Raw genomic sequence first — 20519 nt, forward strand, 5'->3', positions numbered from 1 at the left:
TTAGTCGTACAAAGGTGGTGGCGGCTAAGATGTGTTGTCACACCGGACTTTGAAGGCGGTGACCAGGGCGGTGTACCGGCCCGCTCCGGGTTGGTCAAACCCCACAAAACTTTGGATCAGCTTGGGGTCACTATCCCCAGAATGAATCAATGTGGGCACAAGAGACAAGGTTCAAGAAATTTAGAAAAAGGTGAATCTCGTTATTTTTGAGAAGACTGCAATGTAAATATCCTGGAAATAAGCCTGTTGTTGTGGGAATGTCAAGTCGTGGGTTAGCGCAAATCACTGGTGTCGTTTCTAGCGGACCGAGCCGTCAAGGCTTTATTCAGAATCTTACAGGCGCTCAATTAGAGAATCATTCAGAACATACCTGATTTGACTTACCTTTTAACAAGTAAATTTCAGTTGATTGCACTTAGGAGGGCACCTGTCAAAAATCTCAAGGTTTCTTGGGTGGGGAAATCATGGCGGAAGACTCTGGAATTAAAGAAATCCAATCGATTCATTCGCGGATTCTAGACCTACCGCCCAGCTGCATCGAATTTTCTCCCATTGCACGAGATTACTTTATTGTCGGAACTTATTACCTTGAGAAGAACGAGGATGGAAACGACGCCACTAAGGAGGACGAAGAAAATACGTCAAACTCACCGGAAGAAAAGAAGGCGCAGAGTCGCCGCGGAAGCCTGATTCTGTTCCGATACGTCAATGATGAACTGTAAGTATTATACTGGTAATCATATGCATTGAGAATTTTACTTTTCATAGCTTTATGTTTCTCCTTCAAGAATCTCTTTGCAGCTGTTTCTGTCAATTATTTCCGCTGGGAACCGGCCTCTAGTCATTATTCTGCGACTTTGCGAAGCCCGCGTTAGCTCAATTCGGACTTTATTTTAATTTTTAATTTTTTCCTCCTTTAAGCTCTATTTCCCGCCAAGATATACGGAAAATAGAAGCTCTGTTCCATTCATTATTGCGTTCTTTATCCGCACATATAAGTCAGCCAAGGCTCATGCATATTCTAGCACACTCCTCCAAACTCTCCCCACACCATCCGCCTTGCTGGACCTGCACTTCTCTCCGCATGACCCTTCGATATTCGCAACTGCCACCAGCACGGGTACTCTATCTCTCTACCAACTCTCTCTACCATCTGACACCTCCCCTGCCGCGCCAGCATCCATTCAGCATCTCTCAACCTACCAGATTCTCGATCCGTCTACCCTCGTCTTAGCCTTCGCTTTCCACCCCGTCTACTCGAACCTTCTTGGCGTATCGTTATCCAATGGGGACATATCGATATATCAGATTCCCTCTGCCTCCACATCTTCTACTGGCATACGTAAAGTGTGGACGTCTTCGTCCGCCCATTCCCTCGAAGCCTGGACACTATCTTTCAGCCCGGACGGTTCGACCTTCTTCTCCGGCGGAGATGATTCGAAACTTCAGGCATATGCCATCTCAGACGTGACTCCCCAAAGCGACGAGGTGTTCAAAAGCGAAGCTCAAGCGGAAAATGACGAGGAAGTTGACGAAGAGACCGAGCTCGACGAGCCGGTAACTCTGTGGTCCGATACGAAGACTCATGGAGCAGGCGTGACTGCGATTTTGCCATTAAGTATTGACGACGATGCATCAGCCATGTCAAAGATTCTCATCACAGGGAGCTATGACGATCATATTCGTGTGTATGAGTATCCTGCTCCGGGGTTGCCGGGGCGGAGAAAAGTGCTGGCGGAGACGTATCTCGAAGGTGGCGTCTGGCGGTTAAAGCTACTGAAAGGCTATGAGACGTCGGATGACGCGCGGGATGAGGGAAATGCTCCAGATGGGACAAAGTCGGTTATCCGAGTCCGCGTTCTTGCGAGTTGCATGCATGCTGGAGCGAGAGTGGTGGAGATTACTCGCGATGCAGAAGGACAGTGGGATATAGCTGTCCTGGCCAAGTTTGAAGAGCACAAGAGTATGAATTACGGAAGTGATGTGCAGCCGTTTACGGAAGGTGAGGACAATGGCAAGGCTGAAGCTCGTAAAGAGTTCACGATAATGTCGACAAGCTTTTATGATAGACTGCTCTGCGTTTGGAAGTGTGAGCGGTAGAGTATGGTAGCAGCAGAGTATTCGAAATGAAGAACATAATCTTTTGGTAGAGCTAGCTACCTAGGTATATCCATGGATGAGATTTTATGCAATACTCCCGACATGATGTCCTACTGATGCTGCGCCTCCCGCTTCTGATGCTTCTGACTCCACATGAAACTCTTCTGAACCTGAAAGGAAGATTGCCTGCTCCTGAGCATATTAAGCCCATTGCATTTTTGGGCTCGTTCTGTAGCTCGTCCAGCCCACCTCGTAGCCCTCGCTTGCCCCTCTCATACCGTTCCTTCCAAAAATATCAAAACCACGGCCACAGTGAATATCAACAACGCCACGGCCGCAATTCGGCCACCCTACCCCGCGAGTTCGAATCCAGGAGAAAGCTTCATAACAGCCATCGAAGAGGATTATTATCTCTACGACCACGATAGTTTTGATGTTGCAAAAAAATAGAATAGGCGAGGAAAAATGAGGAGAAAAATGAACCGCCAAAAAATGGGGCCCCTGAGGGTCAGGGTGCTCAGAATCGTTGAGGTATCGAGTAAGCGTACGCCCGCTGCTTTGTTAGTATTGGGAGGGGGATTTGGGACTAATGTAATCTTAACATCGATTTCTCCGTTCTTTTTTATTTTGCCGCACCACTAACCCGGCCCCGACTTGAAAATAGCTCTGAAAAACTGAAATATATCCCTTCAAAAGGTACAAAGTACCTCCCACCCAACACTCGGGTCCAACATTGTAGGTCGCGTAGCCCCTCGGATCCATCCTTAACATGAAGCTGCATAGCTGCCGGGCACTGCTGTGCTTCTGCGCCTGTCGCCTCAGTAGCTTGGTGGTTTCGACACCCATGAGGCCATCCGCGAACGGGATCATAGCCTGGTATGCTCTCCCATCACTCATGATCCCTTTCTGCAACCACGCGCACGTCGCTCTCCGAGATGTTGATAATCAACCATCGTCACTCAAACCCAGTATGGTTTACAGATGCTCATGAACCTAAGTTACGAGTTTCGGGTTTGGTATTGACCTCGACGGTATTGCGCGAAAGTACAGCTTGCTCGATAGGTCTCATGTCACGTATGGCATCGTGCAATCGATGAACTCGAATATCGATTCGGACGCGTAAGGGTTCGAGGAAAGGAGAATCGCCGAAAACACTCGACAGGCATGCGACACATTTCTCGTATGGGTATCTGGAATAAGAATGGAGGATCATCTCGACCGTCGCGTGTCTCTTACGTTCCAGCATCCTTCCTCAGCACACTCTCACACTCCTTTCTGACCTTCTCCACACCCGGAGTTCCGTTCCATTTGTCTAACAACTTCCTGACATCCTCCCACTCCCGATCCGCTTCATCTGAGCGTCCCTCGCTGATCATCTGCTGCAGAAGAAAAGGAGTGTTCAAAACCCAGCGCACCGTCTGTCTTGCCTTCTCCTGATCAGTCCCACCAACGGCATGGGTGTTTTGTTCAGCCTCCTTGCCGACACCCACGGACTCTGTGGGCGGAGGGGCATGCGCATGCAGTGATGCTGCTAAAGCCTCTGAGACGGCAGCGATGTGAGCGATAGCAGGAGAAAGTGTGGATGTTGAAGGCGTCAGAGGTTCCATCTCAGATCGCATCTGCAACAAAGGTTAGACTTTTTGAGGCAAAGCACTGACACGCATAACGGTATGCAGAAAAGCCAGCATTAATCAACAACATATCAGAATAAGCAATAGAGCATACCTTACGGATGGTATCCGTTGCGGTGATAAGCTTCGAATAGTTGTCATAAACAAGTGCTTTTCTTTCACCATCTAGAGATCGGATCTCTACAAAACAAGTATCTCAGTCAGCTGAAATTTCAATCCTTAATGGCACAGCGATAATGAAATAAGCTTGGACATCATCATGATATCTCCGGCTTGTTAAATTCATTTTGTCAATATAGATTATATACCCACCATTGACGAGTCGGGCCTCAGCTTTGAGCACGCCCTCAAGGGACTCCTTCCCCAAAAGCTCTCGAACATACTTTTCAGGCTCAAGTCCCTCGCGATCCAGCTCGCTGTCCTTGATCTCTGCGTCTATGTGGTGCTGGTCAGTACTAACGTCCGCGGGAGCTGCAGATCTGAGGCCATAATAGTCGCGAAGTGCTGCTCGATTGCGTCGTTGCGCTGCCTGAGATGGTGGCGGTCCCGATCCACCCCGCACGGGAGATGAAGCCTGAGAGCGAGTAACAGTATCGACTGAGGTTCTTCTTGAGTCACTAGGGTTTCGAGGCATAGGACTTGCACCCCTAGACGAAGTAATCATAGTTGCCATTATATATGATTTCGGCTTGCAGACCACCTGAAAAAGGGTTTGCAAATTGGACAAACAGCAAATTAGAGAACTTTTGGTTTCGACTATTTAAAAATTTCCAATAAAAAAAACGAGATAATGGCCGGTTGGCCCTCTCATTGTTCAAGCTTTCATGGATTTGTCGTTGATGTTTGGACAAGTGTCGTTGGTGATCTCGGAACATTAATCGCGGCTAGCTGCAGAGCCGCGCAGTAACTAGTGATCGGATAAACTCACCCCTGAGCTGGTCCGTGCATGACGCACCACAACTTGCTCTATACCTAGGTCCCTAGACTATCCGCGTCTTAGACTTTCACGTCTTGCCATTATCGAAAAATTCGGATTGATTTTTTGAAGTCAAATTTTACATAAATCATATATCCAGAAAAAAAAAAAATACCCCACAAAAATTCTCTCCTTTACCATTAATATCACCTTTCAAAGACCCCCGCTATGGCCACAGCTTCACCAATAGCGACCCAGATATCCACACATTTAAGCACAACGAAGCACATGATACCATCAACAAATTGGCTGGCTAGCTTCATATCCTCCCAAAGACCCACTACTCCTCTTGCTGCGCTTAAACAAACCGCCCTTTTCCGCCTCCTGGCGTCAGACATCACTCAATCTCTCTCCAAGGACAATTCAGCCACATTATTCCCGCCAGACATTCACAATGCTCAAATACAAGAGCGCAATCTGGCAGGTCCAATCGCAGTGCAGGTTCTAGACATCGAGGACATGGGGCGTAGTCGCTGGAGTCAGGTTGAAGCCCTAGAAGCAGCAGAACGCGGGGAGTATATGAAAGGCCGAGAAATCATTCGTGTAATTCCAGGCGAAGTCGAGCTTGAAGGTGGAGATGCTGGAGGTGGACTGGATGAGAATATATCAGCTCGAGAGCCAAGCGATGTCAATGGTTCTGGAGGTAGAGGAGGAGCTTCCGCCACGGATGGAGCGGTATTAAAAAGTCGTGGTCCGCATAAATTACTCCTGCAGGATGCGCGGGGAGTAAGAGTTTATGGAATAGAGCTGAAGTCCATAGATGGAGTCGGAATTGGCATGGGCATCGGGACGAAGATGGTCCTACGCGATGTGGTGGTTGCGAGAGGGACAGTGCTTCTAGGCCCAAAGCAAGTCATGCTCTTGGGAGGCAAAGTCGACGCGTGGCACAAGGCATGGAAAGAGAAGAGGAAAGAACGCTTACTGGCAGCTATTGCTGCCGAAGAAGAGGGAAGATAAGAAACTTCACTGGTGCTTTTCTTACGAGAGGCGGGATACACAGATGTATGGCTTTGCATACGAATGGCGTCGTTCACCGGTAAGGAATTCAAATTTCAATTTGGTCATCAGATGCTGTATATTTCGTTTCATTGAATTTTCCCACTAGACGTGCGACGGGCGTTACGGTTATAACTTTTTCTATCATCATGCAAGTACAATATGTTCGCAGCCAAAATGCTCATCAAAGTGGAATTTATTTACAGAGCGAAGGGGAGTTAAAGCCTCCTTTGCTTTTGTTCAGGCGACACAATCGCCAAGCGCTACCCATCCATCTTGTAACCAAGGAGCAGTCATGATGGCACGTTGCGCATCGCCTGCTCTATCCGTTCTTGCGAATGCTTTTGCGAGATTATCTGAACCAAGCGATCCCGTTGGAGGAACCCCCTGGGCCGTCGTGCTAAGCGCCATCTCGGCAGGGAACGAATTTTGTCCGACCTCAGCCAGCTCGGCCCATCCATGTGGCTGGGCGGGAGAGAGCATCACCGATGTCATCAATTCGGAGAGTTGCTCAAACTCTTTGTTGTTTTCTTCAGCTGAAACAGCAGCAATCGCCGCTAACACCATGTCGATCTTTTGGCCCTGCAGAGTGTCCAAGCCATCTGCCGTTCGCAAAGAGTGCAAATCAGACGATACCGCCGCAATCACATCAGGATCATTGTCCAGAAGGGCAATGACACCAAGGAGCAGCGTGGCATTGACGTGTCCGGGGTGTTTCTCGACGCAGTCAAAGAGTTGGTCACGCGCAACGCTCCGCTCTTCCTCGCCGCCTTTGGCCCAAAGTACTTGTGCCAGCAAACAAACCACATCTGGTGCACCTTCACTCTCTTCAAGGGCGGCACGGAATGCGTCGATGGCATCGTCCATAGACTTCATGTAGTAGTGCGCTAACCCTAGAGTAAGGTGGGCAGATAATCTGCATTTCCGCCGTCCAGTACCAGTCAGGTCTTTGATGTCTTCTTCAGAAAGGTCAAGTGCCATTCCTGCATTCTCTGCCGCCGACGCGAAATCGTGTACAGCTAGCTGAACGCGAGCAAGATCTGTCTTTGCTACCGCAAATTGTGCCAGCGATTTGGTCGATTCTGAAACTTCGTATTCCGCTTCTGCACTCGAACACGTATCTTGTAGGGACTGAATGGCCGCTGAGTGATCACCGATACGCTCGAGGTAGAGTGCAGCAAGGTGCTGATATGAGGATTCCTTTGGAGATTGTGATTGGAGTTGTCGAAGAGCAAAAAGAGGTTCGATAAAGCTTGTGACGTTGTGGGATGGCAAAGGTATGGTTAGGAGACGATCGAAGGTTGATAATGCAAAGTGACGCTTAGCAAGGAGGGAAGAGGAGTCAGCAATCTCAAAGGCATGCGTAAATAAAAGTTGTGCCTCTTTTGGATCACCCAGGAGGTTAGCCAAGAAACCTTGCCCGATCCAAGCAGGTGCGTAGTCAGGATCAGCCGATTGTGCTCGACTGAATGCATCGTTTGCCAGCTGGAAATCGTCCTGAAGGATATAAAGAGTTCCGATGTTGGTCCAGACGCGAGCATTTCTGTCATTAAGATGTAAACTCCTGACGAGAGAATGCTGCGCAACCTTTGGACTAATTGGAGTAGTCGCGACTCCCAGTGCATTCCAGAAGTCGGCATTGCTAGCCTCTAATTCTATGGCTTGCTTGAAGCACCGGACTGCTGCCTTGAGGAAGTTGCTTGCTTCCTTGCTTCCATATGGTGCATTGGGACCAAGACAGGCGTAAGCCCTATATTCTGTCCATCCAAGATTGTACCATGCTACTGCTTGAGCATGCAAATCACCAGCACAGGCATGAATAGCGCGTTTATGTGCCAGAATGGATGCGTATAGAATAGTGGAAATTGTGACTTCGCCGTCAATGGCCTGAAGAGATTTAATAGAATCTTTGCCAATACCGTCAAAATCTGCGAAAAGCTCAAACTCCTGAGTGTCTATGCTGATCCGCAAGAGGTGCTTGACCTTCTCGAGACAGAACAATGGAGCTCTGCTCTGCGTCCATGACCAAACAGCGCAAGCATCACCAACCGCTTTCCACAAATTAAACGCATCGTAGCGATCCTCAGCTATGTCGGCGGCAAGATCGATGGCTTTCTTTGCGCCATCAGCAGCCCGTCCGAAGAATCCAAGCTCGATATTTCTCCAGGCACCTTCAATAAGCGTCTGTAGATGGGCCATAGCAACGCCGAACTCTCTCGGACGTTGACGGAGCACATCTAGGTAATCCTGTATTGCTTCATCATACTCGCCAAGTTCGCGCTTGACGTTCGCGAGCATGTATTTCGCAAACCAGGTTTCTGTCTTTCCTGTCTTATTCACCTCCGCTTGAAGGGCTTGAGCTTGCTCGAATGCTTTGGTTGCTGCGATATATCGACCGGAGTTGTGGTAGCTCTCTCCAAGGCCCACCCATGAATGATAATCATTCGGTGAAATCCTGAGTGCCGCTTGAAATGACACGATGCTCTTGGCGTACTCTTGCTTATTCAACTCTGCAACACCTAAAGCAGCAAAAGGCCAGCTCACGCCTTTTTTCTTAGACCCTGGGGCTGGTCTTACTTTTCCTGAATCGACGACACGCTGGGCAATAAGTTCGACAAGTTCCCAGTCGCTCCTGTCAGCAAATTCGCGAGCCAATCGTTCCGCAGCCTCAATTTCCGAAGCCGAGAGCTCAAAGGCCTTTTGAAAACATCTGCGAGCCCGGTTTCTATCCTTTGCATAGTCTGCATAATAGACGCCCAAGCTTGTGTATGCAGGTGCAAAATTAAGGTTCGTTTGTATAGCACCAAGGAAACGCGCATAAGCACCCTTTCTGTCTTTCCGCGCAGCCTTAGAAGGGTCTTGCTGCCACCAGCATATGCCGGTCCGATATAGAGTTTTCGCTTTGAGATCCTTTGTACGAGGGTCTGTATCGTGGATCTCGGGCAAACACGCCTCGAGCTCAGGGAGCGCTGAGGAATAGTTTCCGCCCAGGGCGCTACACCAAGCAGCCTCAGCTCGAACTCGGACATTCTCAGGGTCCCGTGCCAGTGCTTTGCTCAGGAATCCATGTGCAGCAGAATATTCTTCCTCTTCTTCAAGAATAAGGCCAATACCTATCAAGGCATCTGCTGAATGGGGCTTGCGTTTAAGGATGTCATTGAATATTGATTTGGCCTCTGGGTGATTTTTGGGAGCCTGATACTGAACAAGCGCAGTGCCCAATATAATATCAACTGCATCGAGATTACTTCCGATGGCGTTAGTTGGTATGAATTTGGCCTCAAGAGTTACTGTAGCTGCACTCACTGTTGGAAAGCTAGTCCGCATTTTCGTCCCTCTGCCATGTAGAGTTTGCGAGCATTGCGGGAATTTTCGACAGCACTCTCATACTCCTCCAAAAAGAGATAATAGTCTCCCAGTAAGCGATTGCTCAACGGGGATGCCGGGCTTTCACCCACGCCTTCCTGCTATGCGTCAATTTCAGAAAAAAATTAGACGTGAGGGTTACAAGAATACCGTCATCAATAAAAGGCGGTCGGCAGATGAGAGCGGTGCGGGCTTTGGGTACCCATCTACCGTGTCGTTGCTCTCAGCACTCTTCTCTTCCTCCTCGTCATTGATTTCAAAGTCAGCAAAGGGTGAAATCTCGCTCGTTAGGTAAGCTTTCAAAGTCTTGCTCAAGCCATGGTCAGGGAAAATGCGGATGAAGTCTGCCAGGACAACAACGTCCCAATTCGCAAGACTCTCGGAATCCTTCCATTCAAGGACAGTCTCCCATGCTAATGCAAAGGGATGTTTGAGAATAACGATGCCATTAGCGAGCTTTTCGATCTGTGCCCTTTTCTGTTCCTTTTGGTCTGCTGGGAGCACCAGCAGCACCTCATATGCGCGCCGAAAGAGCTTCTCCTCATACTCTCGACGAACTTCATCTTCATTTGCCCAGTCAATGATATTCTGATAGGTTTCTTCCAGATCACTGCCAGTCAGCACTTCGCGCTTCACATCAGCAGTAACCTGGCCGATCCTTGCTCCCAAGCGCGTACGCCGCTCGCCAATTTCTCTGTTGATCCTCTCTTTCTCTTCTGCCTCGGTGATTTCAGCTAGTCGTACGTACGTAAGTGATGGATGTTGAATACGGCCTTCGAGATAATCGTATATAGTACTCGAGGGAAGGAGGACTTGAAGAGCTCTCTTTATTTGCAGCCTGCTACCATACTTTTTTGCAAAGGAAATGAACTTGTCGATCACAGTTTGGCATCTCTCTTTATCATCTCTGGATATCACAAGCGTTAGATTGAATACATCCCGTGGCTGTTTCCAGGATTTTCAACGTACGCTTCCATGTATATTTCGGCCAATTTCACGGCGCATTCCCGGTACTCATCAATTTTCTTTCCCTGCTGGCCTTCATAAACTGTGATAAGACCCTGCCAAGCTAGTGGATCCGTCGGTTTTATTCTCGCCGCTGTCTCATACGCCGTTATGGCTTTCTCATTCTGGTTTTGTCTGGCAAGGCCGAGGCCTAGAAATACATTCCTAAAACGATAATTTAGTAATAAGATACACCAAGTAACGGAGAGTCAAGCTTAAAATGCATACCCATGATAGCTTTGCGCATCTATGTCAAGCACTATACGTGCCTGGGTCACGGCCTCTTCGTAGTTTTGCGCATCCAATGCACTCTTCGCAGCTTTCAATGCTGCTTTCACGCCCGACATAATGACCTTTGTTATCTGTCCATCAGCTTCAGGGCGTTGAGGCGACGAATTATCGGTGGTAAAGCTGTCAAGCTTTTGAGCTCATCCAAACACTGCGTGGACAACGCAAAGTCGCCGTGGAAGTTACCGCTCAATGACGAACGGAAGTGTTGATCTTTTAGTTATCTGATTGAGAGGGCAGAATCTAATCGATCTAGCCGCCGGAGTTGTTCCTAGTTAGTCGCTATCTGAATGACGACAACCCCAAGCTATCGGCTATTCCATGGGGTAATCCGTTCCGACGACAAGCTGATCTCAGGCCAATTCACTTATCTTGCTTGTTTTCGAGCTCAACACCCCGATCAGTTGTTGTTTTCCAACTTCTTAGTTCGAGTGATAAATTGCACCACTTGAGGGCGTCAATAATCGAATTAGAACTCGACGCCGTAAAGGTGGTCGTCATGTCCCCTCTTCGACTGAGAGTGGATGGGGCAACCTTCCGGGATCCTCAGAACCGTGAGGTTACTCTGAGGGGCATAAATGTGGCAGGAGATGCCAAATTTCCAGCTCAACCTGATATTCCTTCGTATATCTCTGATAAATTTTTCGATGGCGACAATGTCTCCTTTGTCGATCGGCCGTTTCCCGTCCAAGACGCTCATGTCCACTTCTCCCGACTGAAACGTTGGGGCTACAACACAATTAGATACGTATTTACTTGGGAGGCTATAGAGCACGCTGGACCTGGTAAATATGATGAAGAGTGGATTGAGCACACCATTTCTTTGTTACGACTGGCAAAAAGCTACGACTTCTATGTGTTCATGGATCCCCATCAGGATGTGGTAAGACACTTTTATCGTGCTACATGCTCTCCATCAGGGCATCGAGACTGACAGCAACTGCTACTAGTGGTCGAGATTCACGGGTGGCTCTGGTGCACCGATGTGGACGATCTATGCAATGGGACTCAATCCAGAGGGATTTGCTGCCACTGAAGCAGCATTAGTCCATAACACTTATCCCAACCCTGAAGAATACCCGAAGATGATATGGGCGACAAATTACACAAGGATGGCGTGTCAGTTAATATTCACACTCTTCTTTGCAGGAAAGGTTTTTGCTCCCAAGGCTATCATTGATGGCGTGAACATACAAGATTACCTCCAAAATCATTTCTTGGGTGCATGCGAGTATTTGGCTCGACGGATTCACGAGGCAGGAGATCTTGAAAACGAAGTTGTCATCGGGTGGGAAAGTTTAAATGAACCGAACCGGGGTCTGGTAGGCTATGAGGATATTTCAGTCATTCCGGGATCGCAGAGGCTACAAAAAGGGACGTCACCAACGGCATGGCAGGCCATATTACTAGGATCTGGCAGACCCTGTGAGATCGATACATGGGACTTTGGGAATCTTGGTCCATACAGGTCCGGAAGAGCCCTGGTCGACCCAAAAGGCGAGGCTGCGTGGCTTCCAGCAGACTATGATGATTCAAAATATGGCTGGCATCGAAGTCCGGAATGGAAGCTAGGAGAATGTCTATGGGCTCAACACGGAGTGTGGGACCCGTCTAATGACGTTCTTCTCCGTAAGGATTATTTCCTATATCACCCTAAAACCGGCGAGAAACTTGATTATGAAGTGTTTACCAACACGTATTGGCTGGATTATTATCGAAAACATAGTAAGATGGTGAAACGTTGGCAACCTGACGCCATTATGTTCTGTCAACCTCCTGTACTAGAGATCCCTCCCTCTATCAAGGGAACGGAAGACGACGACCCGAACATTGTTTACGCGCCACATTTTTATGATGGAATTACACTGATCATGAAGAAATGGTAAGTTTTCCCTTGCTCAAGATCTCCGCATTATAACTAATAGAAAAGGAACCGCTTTTGGAATGTGGATGTCTTTGGAGTTCTACGCGGTCGCTATTTAACACCGGCCTTTGCTATCAAGATCGGAGAAACCAATATTCGAAACTGCTTGCGTGACCAATTGGCAGCGATGCGGAAAGAAGGTCTCGATTACATGGGGAATCATCCCTGCATTTTTACAGAAATCGGGATTCCCTATGATATGGATGATCGGTATGCCTACAAAACGGGTGATTACAGCAGTCAAATTGCGGCTATGGATGCGAATCACTTTGCGCTTGAAGGGAGCAAGGTCAACGGTTTCGCTCTATGGGTATACGTGCCTGGTGTGAGTTTTGCTATAAGACATATGACATTTGCAAACCGAAATACTGACTTTTGCGGCAATTAGAATAACCACAAGTGGGGCGATAATTGGAACGGGGAGGATCTTTCCATATTCTCGGTGGATGATCGTCTATTGCCTTCAAACTCCCCTGTCGCAGGAGACAATACCTCAAAGAGTTCCGTAGATCTTGCTTCTCCGACATTTTCGCGCAGCCAATCCACAGATGCATCGACTGTGTTACCTGCCAATGTCAAGGCGACCTTGTCCAAACCGTCGCTTAAATCTGAGCCTTCGGCAGTCACCAATGGAGAGCAGCCTCGCGCACCAGGCTATCGAGCAGCTGAAGCTGTCGTTCGGCCGAGCCCGGTTTTTACGGTCGGCGACGTTAGGGGATACAGCTTTGACCTTCGCAACTGCATTTTCCAAGTTGCTGTAAGTTCAACCGCACCGACTAAACAAGATGCGCCCACAGTGATGTTTCTACCTGAGTTCCATTTCCCTCGCAACGACACTCAGGTGGAAGTGAGTGGCGGCAAATGGTCCATTACCTTGGAAGAGACGCATGGCACGGAGCTGCAGTACCTGAGTTGGTGGCACGGAGAGGGTGAGCAGACGATTACTGTGAAAGGCGCAAAAATGAGACAGGGCCTGTTCCTTGGACGAGACGATGAAGATGACGGTTATCTGAACCAGTGTCAACAGAGTTCTTGTTCGATCATGTGATGGTTACATTTAGTGATGTCTGAGATCTATTCGCAATTTTTTTGTGCATCTGGTTGGGAGGAGTTTAATTTAAGTTACCTACATTGTACCTGGTTTGCGCTGCATATTCATGTATTCTGGAGGTTTACCAGCAATTCTCTGAATTTTTTTTTTAAATTTGTTTACAGTGACAGCTTATACTAAGCTAGATATATGAGGACTAATGCCATTACAAATGATCAAGGGATGGACCCAAGCAGAGAAAATATGTCGAATATCCTGACACAGAGAAATACCAGGAGTGATAGAGTAAGAATGTGATATAGGCCAGGTGACTACCATGACATGGAGTGAAGTTGCATTGACTGATCGCATATGGCCTAATCGGTTCTAGTTTGGCAGCGGACCGGAGCTTCACCGAGAGAGGGAGGATGATCACACCTAAAAGCTTCCACCGCCAAACCCCCCCCCGGTCAAATCCAAAAAGTATCATATTCATTGGTTTTTGTTGTTGAGTGAATAAAGGTTTCCTCTAGAGAAGGGCTATTAGCCCTCCGATTGTTTTCCTGTTTTCCTTGCGTATATGCACCAGGTGATGGAGAGTCAAATTCACAAAACTCGCAACTCTCTCTCCGTCTGACACCAAATTTAGCTGATTGTAGTGTGACCGCTCTGCCACCAACAGCTAATCCAAGCTTTCCAGGAAGCTTTTGATGGCAACCTGAACATTATATCGCGCCTGTATTTAGCAAATCCATGACTGAGGTAGCTCCCTGACTTTTCTGTTGTTGCATCACGTCAACTGCCTCAGTCAAAATCCTTGTCACCGCCATGAACGGAACTTCTGTCACCCCAGTTCCTCTACAGGGTGACGGACTCATGCCAGAAAAACTCAGCAACGATGACTCCGACTCCACAAAATCGCTAGCATCGATTATTGAAGCTCTAGAAGCAATCCACAGCCCACAATCATCGAACGAAGCTCGGGTGAAAGCGTCGGTGTTCCTCGATCAGGCACGCGCTCAAGATCAAGCGCCCTTCGTTGGTTATACGCTTGCGTCCGATCTTTCGCAGCCGCCGCCTGTCCGACATTATGCTCTCTCGATGATAGAATATGCGATACAACACCGATGGATCCATTACTCGGGAGAACAGGCTGTTGCCGTTCGTGAATGGACTCTGAGTCTCGGCTCCAAAGTCAAAGAACAAGATCCGCTCTACGTCCGAACCAAGCAGGCACAATTATGGGTTGACATAGCCAAAAGGAGCTGGGCATTAGATTGGATGGGCTTGGATGAAGCTCTACTGCAGCTGTGGGCCGGGCCGCAAGTGCAGAGAGAATTCGTGCTCTACGTGCTAGAAAATCTCTCAGAAGATATCTTCTGCAGCGAGGATTCTATCGCCGCCTTACGAGGTGCTGAGCTGAGCAAAGCCTGTGTCGAGATCTTCACTCCGGCCGCAATCTTTGCGGAGCAATATCCGACAAGAGAAACCAGCGCCAATGTGCGCCAGGGTGATGAAGGATGGCTTGCGCGTCTTGCAGAATTTCTGGGTCTGTGTTTGGAAAATAATGTGGAGATCGCTGGTCCATATCAGACTGGGGCAATCAGAGCATTAGCAGTGATGAAGTCAGTGGCTGGATGGGCCATTCCAAAAGCTATAGTTGCTGCGCATTTGCTTGAGCTTTGCTGTCGAGCTATGGCAACTTCCAGCGTCCCAGTACAGTTCGTAAGTCAAACACTCTATCCCTACGGTGGGGTTGTATGAACTAATGGAGAATTGTAGGCAGCTGTTGAAGCACTTCACAGCCTTTTTAGCCGAGCATATCTCCAGGACGACGACTTTTTCGCAACCGTTTGTCCAATGTATAGAACCGAAGTCGTGAATCTGATGAAATCGCTCTATGAAAGATCCATTGTGGACGTTACAGACATAGATGAATCAAAATATATTCTCTTGCAGAAACTTGTTGAGGTATGTGGCGCGAATCGCATTATCCCGCTGTTTCTTGCTGACTTTTCTCTGACTTAGTTACTCGCAAACTTGGGTCACTACATAATAGAAAGGCCACAGCTCGTCCCCGAAGGAAGCGATCTTGCTGGTTTCTTTTTCCTCATGCTCACAGTCGTACGCAACCAGAGTCTTCTTGTTACGATACCCGTCTTGCATACCTTTGTCAGACTCCTCAGAATAGAATCCATCGGAGACTCGGAGACTATCTTGCCCCTAATCGGACCGCTACTCCAAATCTGCAGTGAACGGCTATTCCGCTATGAAGCTTTGCCTGAGGACTCTGACGATCCAACATTCATATTCCTTAACGAAGACATAGAGACTGTGCCGGAACGGCATGTTTTCCTTGGAAACTATCGAAGATATTGCGTGGAGGTCGTCGAGATAGTTACTCGAAGGAAGCCATTCGATGCGTTGGGTCACATCATAACTCAAGTGGATGAAATGCTCCAGAGGCTATACAGCAACCAGCCGCCATTCAAAGGTAGGAGAACGCAGATGAGTAGCCCATGTTGACGTTTGGAGCTGACCAATTTCAAGTGGAATTCTACACCCGAAATTCTATTCCTACTCTGATTGCCGACGCTCATTTCACGGTAGTAGAAGCAGCCCTCAGAGGCTACGCGAAATGGTCTACCTCGCAAAGCCCAAGCCCACCAGCCGATGTACGAAGATCAACACCTTACTGAATGACTATTAGAGTCCCTTTACTGATGGTATGTGCAGGTGCAACAGACCCATGACCTCATGGACAATTCGCTGGAAAATTGGTGTGAGCGGATACTGCAAATAAATCATCAGGTAGGCCCATGAATTGAAAGTTGCCCACTGGACGCGATGCTCATAGCTATAGGATCCACTTATTCAAAAATGTGTCACACACCTGAGCGTTGACATTGCAGCAAGCACAAGGAAGCCAGCCTTCACCCTAGCCGTTTTGGAGCGCATTCTGAGCCTTAAATTCGTTGAGGATCCAGACTATCCAGCTTACTCGGAGGCAGTTCAAGAACTACGAAAAGTTTGTTCCCATGAACTGCACCGGCTAGCCTTGCACTTCTCGGATTATTTTTACGTAAGTCAGCTGAGACTCTCGACCTCGCGGAGACACATTAATCGATTATTAGTCTACATATGAAGACATTGAACGTCGTATCAACGTAGTAATTTCTGGCCCTGACGTCGATGACCGATTGCGGCTACAGTACCAGACCTTTTTGTTTACCATCACGTAAGTGCGAGTTCAAGGCAGAGGTCGTTCGTGCAGAGTTAACAAATTATTCAGTCATCGCTCCGCCTGTGGAGATGACGAAGTCCGCCGACAGCGACTTGCAAGCTTCTTAGAGCCTGTCAAAGGATTATGGCTACAGCCGCAGATGCTGGAGGCTCTCTCGTCGTTTGAAAATTTCTGCAGATTCCTGGGTCTGGACAAAGTCCAGCAGTATCTTCTTTCAAAACAAGCCCATCAGGTGGAGAACTGGTCGACGTTTGCATTGGATGATGAGGGAATGGCGATTAAATCACAAACAACCCAGAGCTTCGAGGTATGTTTCGGTACGACGTTTCAATAGCAAATACTAATGTTACCGCAGGCCTTGCCCATACGAGCCACAAAATCTTTCCTTGGTGTTTCTGTGGACAAGATGAAGCGCACCGAGAATTCGTACAGGGTAACCTGCTCACTGTGGAAAGACGTAATCCCACAAATCCTTCCGCATCTTCTCAAATTAATAAGGTAAGATATTCAAAAGGTTTTACGTCTATTAAGCAGACCGCTCATTTGCCACAGTTTCTCTCACGCTCTGCATGTGCCCGAGAACTGGACCGGCCTTCCGGGAGAAATGCACTCGGTGGTCAAGCACGTATTGACGGATCGCTTCTGGCAAGCTGGAATTTCAAGCGGGAGCAGAGATGACTTTTACGCAAAAGTTACCGGCACGAAAACCTCTCTCGAGGGCTTTGCATCATCTGTTCGTGGCACGATCCGCGCTGTCAGGGAACAATGTTACGCCGTGCTCGGATTTATGACCCGGCTGGAGGATCACTTTTATGGTTTCAGCGAACTTCCAGAGCCATTGTCTGAAGCTCTTTTCACAGACGCTCGCTCGCTCTCAACTCATCAGCTTTCTGTTCTGCTTAACGTCTCTAGAACAGTGATCGACAATTGTCCCGTCCATCAGCGGTCAACTTTTCTTTCACCCTTCCTCTATTCCTTATTTATTCAGCTTGATCAAAAGATACATTTCGAATGGCAACGTCTGATTCAGCGACGCCAGACTTCCTCTTACGAAGACGATCTCACAAACGAAATGCGCGATGAAAGCATTTTACGCCAACTCACCTTTGCTGCCGTTACGACCGTAGCTGGAATTCTCCACCCCCAGCGGCCAAGTATGTTAACCTTCTGCTCTTTTTTTTTTTTTTTTCTCTTTCCTTCCCTTTGATGCTTCAACCTCACTCCTGCAGGCTCTGTCCACTGTGCAAGGCTTATCATTGATGTGTACCAAATCTAGATCCCCCTTTCCAGACTACTTCCGGACCGCTTCCATCTCAGTCAGAGGATCAATCCAAATCATCCCCAGCAAAATCCAACGACACATATCCAAGCATGCGCATGTTCATAATCTCCAATCCTCGAATCCTCGAGGCCATCATTCTATTCATGACGCATGCAATCTATATGCAAGATTCTCGATGCTGTAACATCACCATCAATGTCTTTCGCAGCATTATCCCGGAATTCCGTATTTCGGGCGGACTTCCAGCCGCACCCATGATCCGGGACTACATCAGCTCAGAAGTCCTCAAAGCGAGTATAGCCTCCTTACACGAACCCTACTTTGTCGATCTCCAGAAAGAACTCGCTCAACTCATTGCGACTATTATCCACTTCTACGGTACTCAGACCGAAGTAGTAGCCCAAGTTTTGCTCTCCATCAACGGTATGACTGAGCCTATTGTTGGCCGGGCCATGGGCCGCATCGTGCGTAATCAGTCTGCCCGTCAGCAGCGCGCCCTCGTGCTGGAATTGCTTGAGAGCCTTCGCGGCGTGCGCGTCAGCGAACAGGGCAAATTTGCGAAGCCCGACCCGAAGAAGGTCAAATCCGCCATCCAGGAGAAGTACATGACCATTGATACCGAACCGACACAGTCCCAGCGCGAGCAAAGCCCTGATTTGGGCGGGATTGCGGATATGTTCGGTTGACGAAAAATTGCAAGATGTGGTGCATCAAATTTAGCCGTCTTGCTTACATATTCGAACTCTTCATCCCACAGTCCTTTCATACTTGGGTGCTCCCGTTACGTTGACTTTGAAAGTTTCCATTCCTCTGGGTCGGCTACTTGTTTTTTCTTCCTTTCTTTCCATTTTCTTTTGCATTAGGGAAGGCAGGCAAAACATTTTCAAGGATAGGAATCGATCTACACCCTGCATTAAATTTTTTTCTTTTTACCTGATGTTTTCGATTTCCTTCGTCCTCCCTAGGTTTATCACATACTCGAGGCGTCGGGGTCTCTCATGGATTCTTCTAATCTTGATCCTCGCCGTCCATACCATAAAGAAGCAATTAACTCCTCTGGAGCGAAACCCGCAGATCGCTCACACACATAGCTAGGCTATTGATAGATTTCACGAAAATAAGAATTTGAGATGCAGATAGCAAAAATCAATTTTTAAAAAAACACCAAAGTGGGTTGTTGGAAAGGATCATAGGGAAATGATGTTTCACAAACGTGGACAATGTGCATGTTCAGATTCATAAATGTCGATCTTGTGTGCTTATGAACAATGCTTATGAAGTATCATAAATTCATACTTCGGTTTGTATTTCATCTCTTGATATAGTCAGATTTCTGGACGTCCTTGGCCTCTATATTGTCTCATACCCTTTCATCCTATCAATAACCTGTTCGAAATACGATGCCATAACTCATTTCGTCACATTCGCTGGCGAGATTGCATATGTCGGTCTCACGAACCTAATATTGATCATCGAGTCAGTAAGCTTTCCATTTTCGTTCTTCATCTTTAAGATGCTTGGTTAAATGGAAAGATAAATCGATATAGTAGCCATCGCGCGGATTATCCTCTTGAGAAACAACATGTGGAGCTTGGACGTACCGATCAGAATGATATACTCTTGTTTCACTACCAAGCAGCTCCTTCTCCCGTGCCAAGTCTGCCCAATGCCGCCGCACAAGATCCCGATCTTCTTCAGCTTGTAAAAGCGGAATCAGGTGAATCCTACCCCACATCTTTTCTCGGGCGAGTTCACTAGAGAGCAAAAAAAGGGTCAGTTCGTCCATTGCAACAGCTGCAGGTCGAGAAAGCTAAGATAGCGGGAATGCCTTTTTTCGTAAAACTACAGCTACAACGTACTTTTGTTCTCTGATTCCTTGGCCAAGTTTGTAGAACCCATAGCCTGATATCACGCCCACGGCGAGGAGGTAGACGGCGGGACGGAAACCTCGGACGGGTAGGTTGCGCTAATATTTACAGACTAGAGGTTAATTATATGCTTCTTCATGAAATTCGATTGCTATGAGAGAATTGAAACAGATATATTTGCGCGATTGACAGTCAAATGTTCGCAAAAAAAGGTAACAGTAAAGATAATGATAATTATCAACTCCGAGAAGGAGCTGTATTGTTCAGGGGAACGATGCCAACTGCGTCATGTAAACATACCTTGTATTGTACCGGCGCGTAACCCCCGACGGGAGGTAAATCCTGAGGCATCGTGTCTCTGGAATAACTGTTTGACTGATTGATATATCTCCGAGTGCAATAACGTCTTGGACGATTGAGAGACAGCGCAATCTGGGGGAGAAAGATGGGGGCTAGTTCGGCCAGCTACCAGCACTTGGGGCGGGTAAACGTATGGGGTTGGGGAAACGGGAGACCCGCGGGATGCGGAGTGGGAGTTAGCGCTAAGTCTCTATGAGGACATGATCGACTGATTGATTGATCTTGCAAATAATGATAAGATAAAAACCGTTTGGTTGCACGATTTCTCGGGAACTTTTTTCGCTGCACAAAACAAAAATAACCACTACGCAAACTGCTGCCCCACTATATCCTCTTCGATCATCACGCTCTTAGAAGCTCTCACCCATAAACGTTGGACAAAAATGACAGAAGACGAGCGGCCGAGGAAGATGCAGAAGCTCAATGGCAATGATGAGCCTGAAATAAGC

The 20519-nt window shown here is 47.8% G+C and overlaps 7 protein-coding genes across 7 annotated transcripts; 4 read left to right on the forward strand and 3 right to left on the reverse strand.

Moving 5' to 3' along the window:
* Positions 1-464: 464 nt before the first annotated feature.
* L228DRAFT_283949 (WD40 repeat-like protein) lies at positions 465-2100 on the forward strand (the record flags this gene model as incomplete). Its single annotated transcript, XM_018336163.1, has 2 exons — positions 465-718; positions 1026-2100. The coding sequence occupies 2 exons, from the start codon at positions 465-467 to the stop codon at positions 2098-2100; spliced, it is 1329 nt and encodes a 442-aa protein (XP_018187376.1).
* Positions 2101-3164: 1064 nt separating this feature from the next.
* Positions 3165-4568, reverse strand: L228DRAFT_160639 (hypothetical protein). Its single transcript, XM_018329392.1, has 3 exons — positions 4044-4568; positions 3826-3911; positions 3165-3719 (listed from the first exon to the last, which is right to left on the reverse strand). The coding sequence occupies exons 1-3, from the start codon at positions 4402-4404 to the stop codon at positions 3333-3335; spliced, it is 834 nt and encodes a 277-aa protein (XP_018187377.1). The 5' UTR covers positions 4405-4568; the 3' UTR covers positions 3165-3332.
* Positions 4569-4783: 215 nt separating this feature from the next.
* Positions 4784-5717, forward strand: L228DRAFT_248575 (hypothetical protein). The gene has a single exon (XM_018332882.1). The coding sequence runs from the start codon at positions 4876-4878 to the stop codon at positions 5662-5664; it is 789 nt and encodes a 262-aa protein (XP_018187378.1). The 5' UTR covers positions 4784-4875; the 3' UTR covers positions 5665-5717.
* A 60-nt stretch (positions 5718-5777) lies between these two features.
* Positions 5778-10570, reverse strand: L228DRAFT_221851 (putative translation repressor/antiviral protein Ski3). The gene is made up of 5 exons (XM_018330283.1): positions 10303-10570; positions 10039-10239; positions 9220-9976; positions 9010-9167; positions 5778-8950 (listed from the first exon to the last, which is right to left on the reverse strand). Exons 1-5 carry the CDS (start codon positions 10419-10421, stop codon positions 5944-5946), a joined length of 4242 nt encoding a protein of 1413 aa, XP_018187379.1. The 5' UTR covers positions 10422-10570; the 3' UTR covers positions 5778-5943.
* A 156-nt stretch (positions 10571-10726) lies between these two features.
* L228DRAFT_248577 (glycoside hydrolase family 5 protein) lies at positions 10727-13562 on the forward strand. The gene is made up of 4 exons (XM_018332883.1): positions 10727-11245; positions 11313-12244; positions 12293-12611; positions 12675-13562. The coding sequence occupies exons 1-4, from the start codon at positions 10862-10864 to the stop codon at positions 13332-13334; spliced, it is 2295 nt and encodes a 764-aa protein (XP_018187380.1). The 5' UTR covers positions 10727-10861; the 3' UTR covers positions 13335-13562.
* Positions 13563-13805: 243 nt separating this feature from the next.
* On the forward strand, positions 13806-18978 carry L228DRAFT_248578 (hypothetical protein). Its single transcript, XM_018332884.1, has 11 exons — positions 13806-15041; positions 15099-15287; positions 15345-15810; positions 15867-15991; positions 16053-16127; positions 16180-16398; positions 16451-16554; positions 16609-16867; positions 16916-17058; positions 17113-17714; positions 17837-18978. The coding sequence occupies exons 1-11, from the start codon at positions 14145-14147 to the stop codon at positions 18526-18528; spliced, it is 3771 nt and encodes a 1256-aa protein (XP_018187381.1). The 5' UTR covers positions 13806-14144; the 3' UTR covers positions 18529-18978.
* A 75-nt stretch (positions 18979-19053) lies between these two features.
* On the reverse strand, positions 19054-20195 carry L228DRAFT_221858 (NADH-ubiquinone oxidoreductase 14kD subunit). Its single transcript, XM_018330284.1, has 4 exons — positions 20011-20195; positions 19702-19808; positions 19444-19596; positions 19054-19301 (listed from the first exon to the last, which is right to left on the reverse strand). The coding sequence occupies exons 1-4, from the start codon at positions 20059-20061 to the stop codon at positions 19253-19255; spliced, it is 360 nt and encodes a 119-aa protein (XP_018187382.1). The 5' UTR covers positions 20062-20195; the 3' UTR covers positions 19054-19252.
* Between the last annotated feature and the right edge of the window lie 324 nt (positions 20196-20519).

This window comes from Xylona heveae (genome assembly GCF_001619985.1).
Source record: "Xylona heveae TC161 unplaced genomic scaffold L228scaffold_7, whole genome shotgun sequence".
Lineage (NCBI taxonomy): Eukaryota > Fungi > Ascomycota > Xylonomycetes > Xylonales > Xylonaceae > Xylona > Xylona heveae.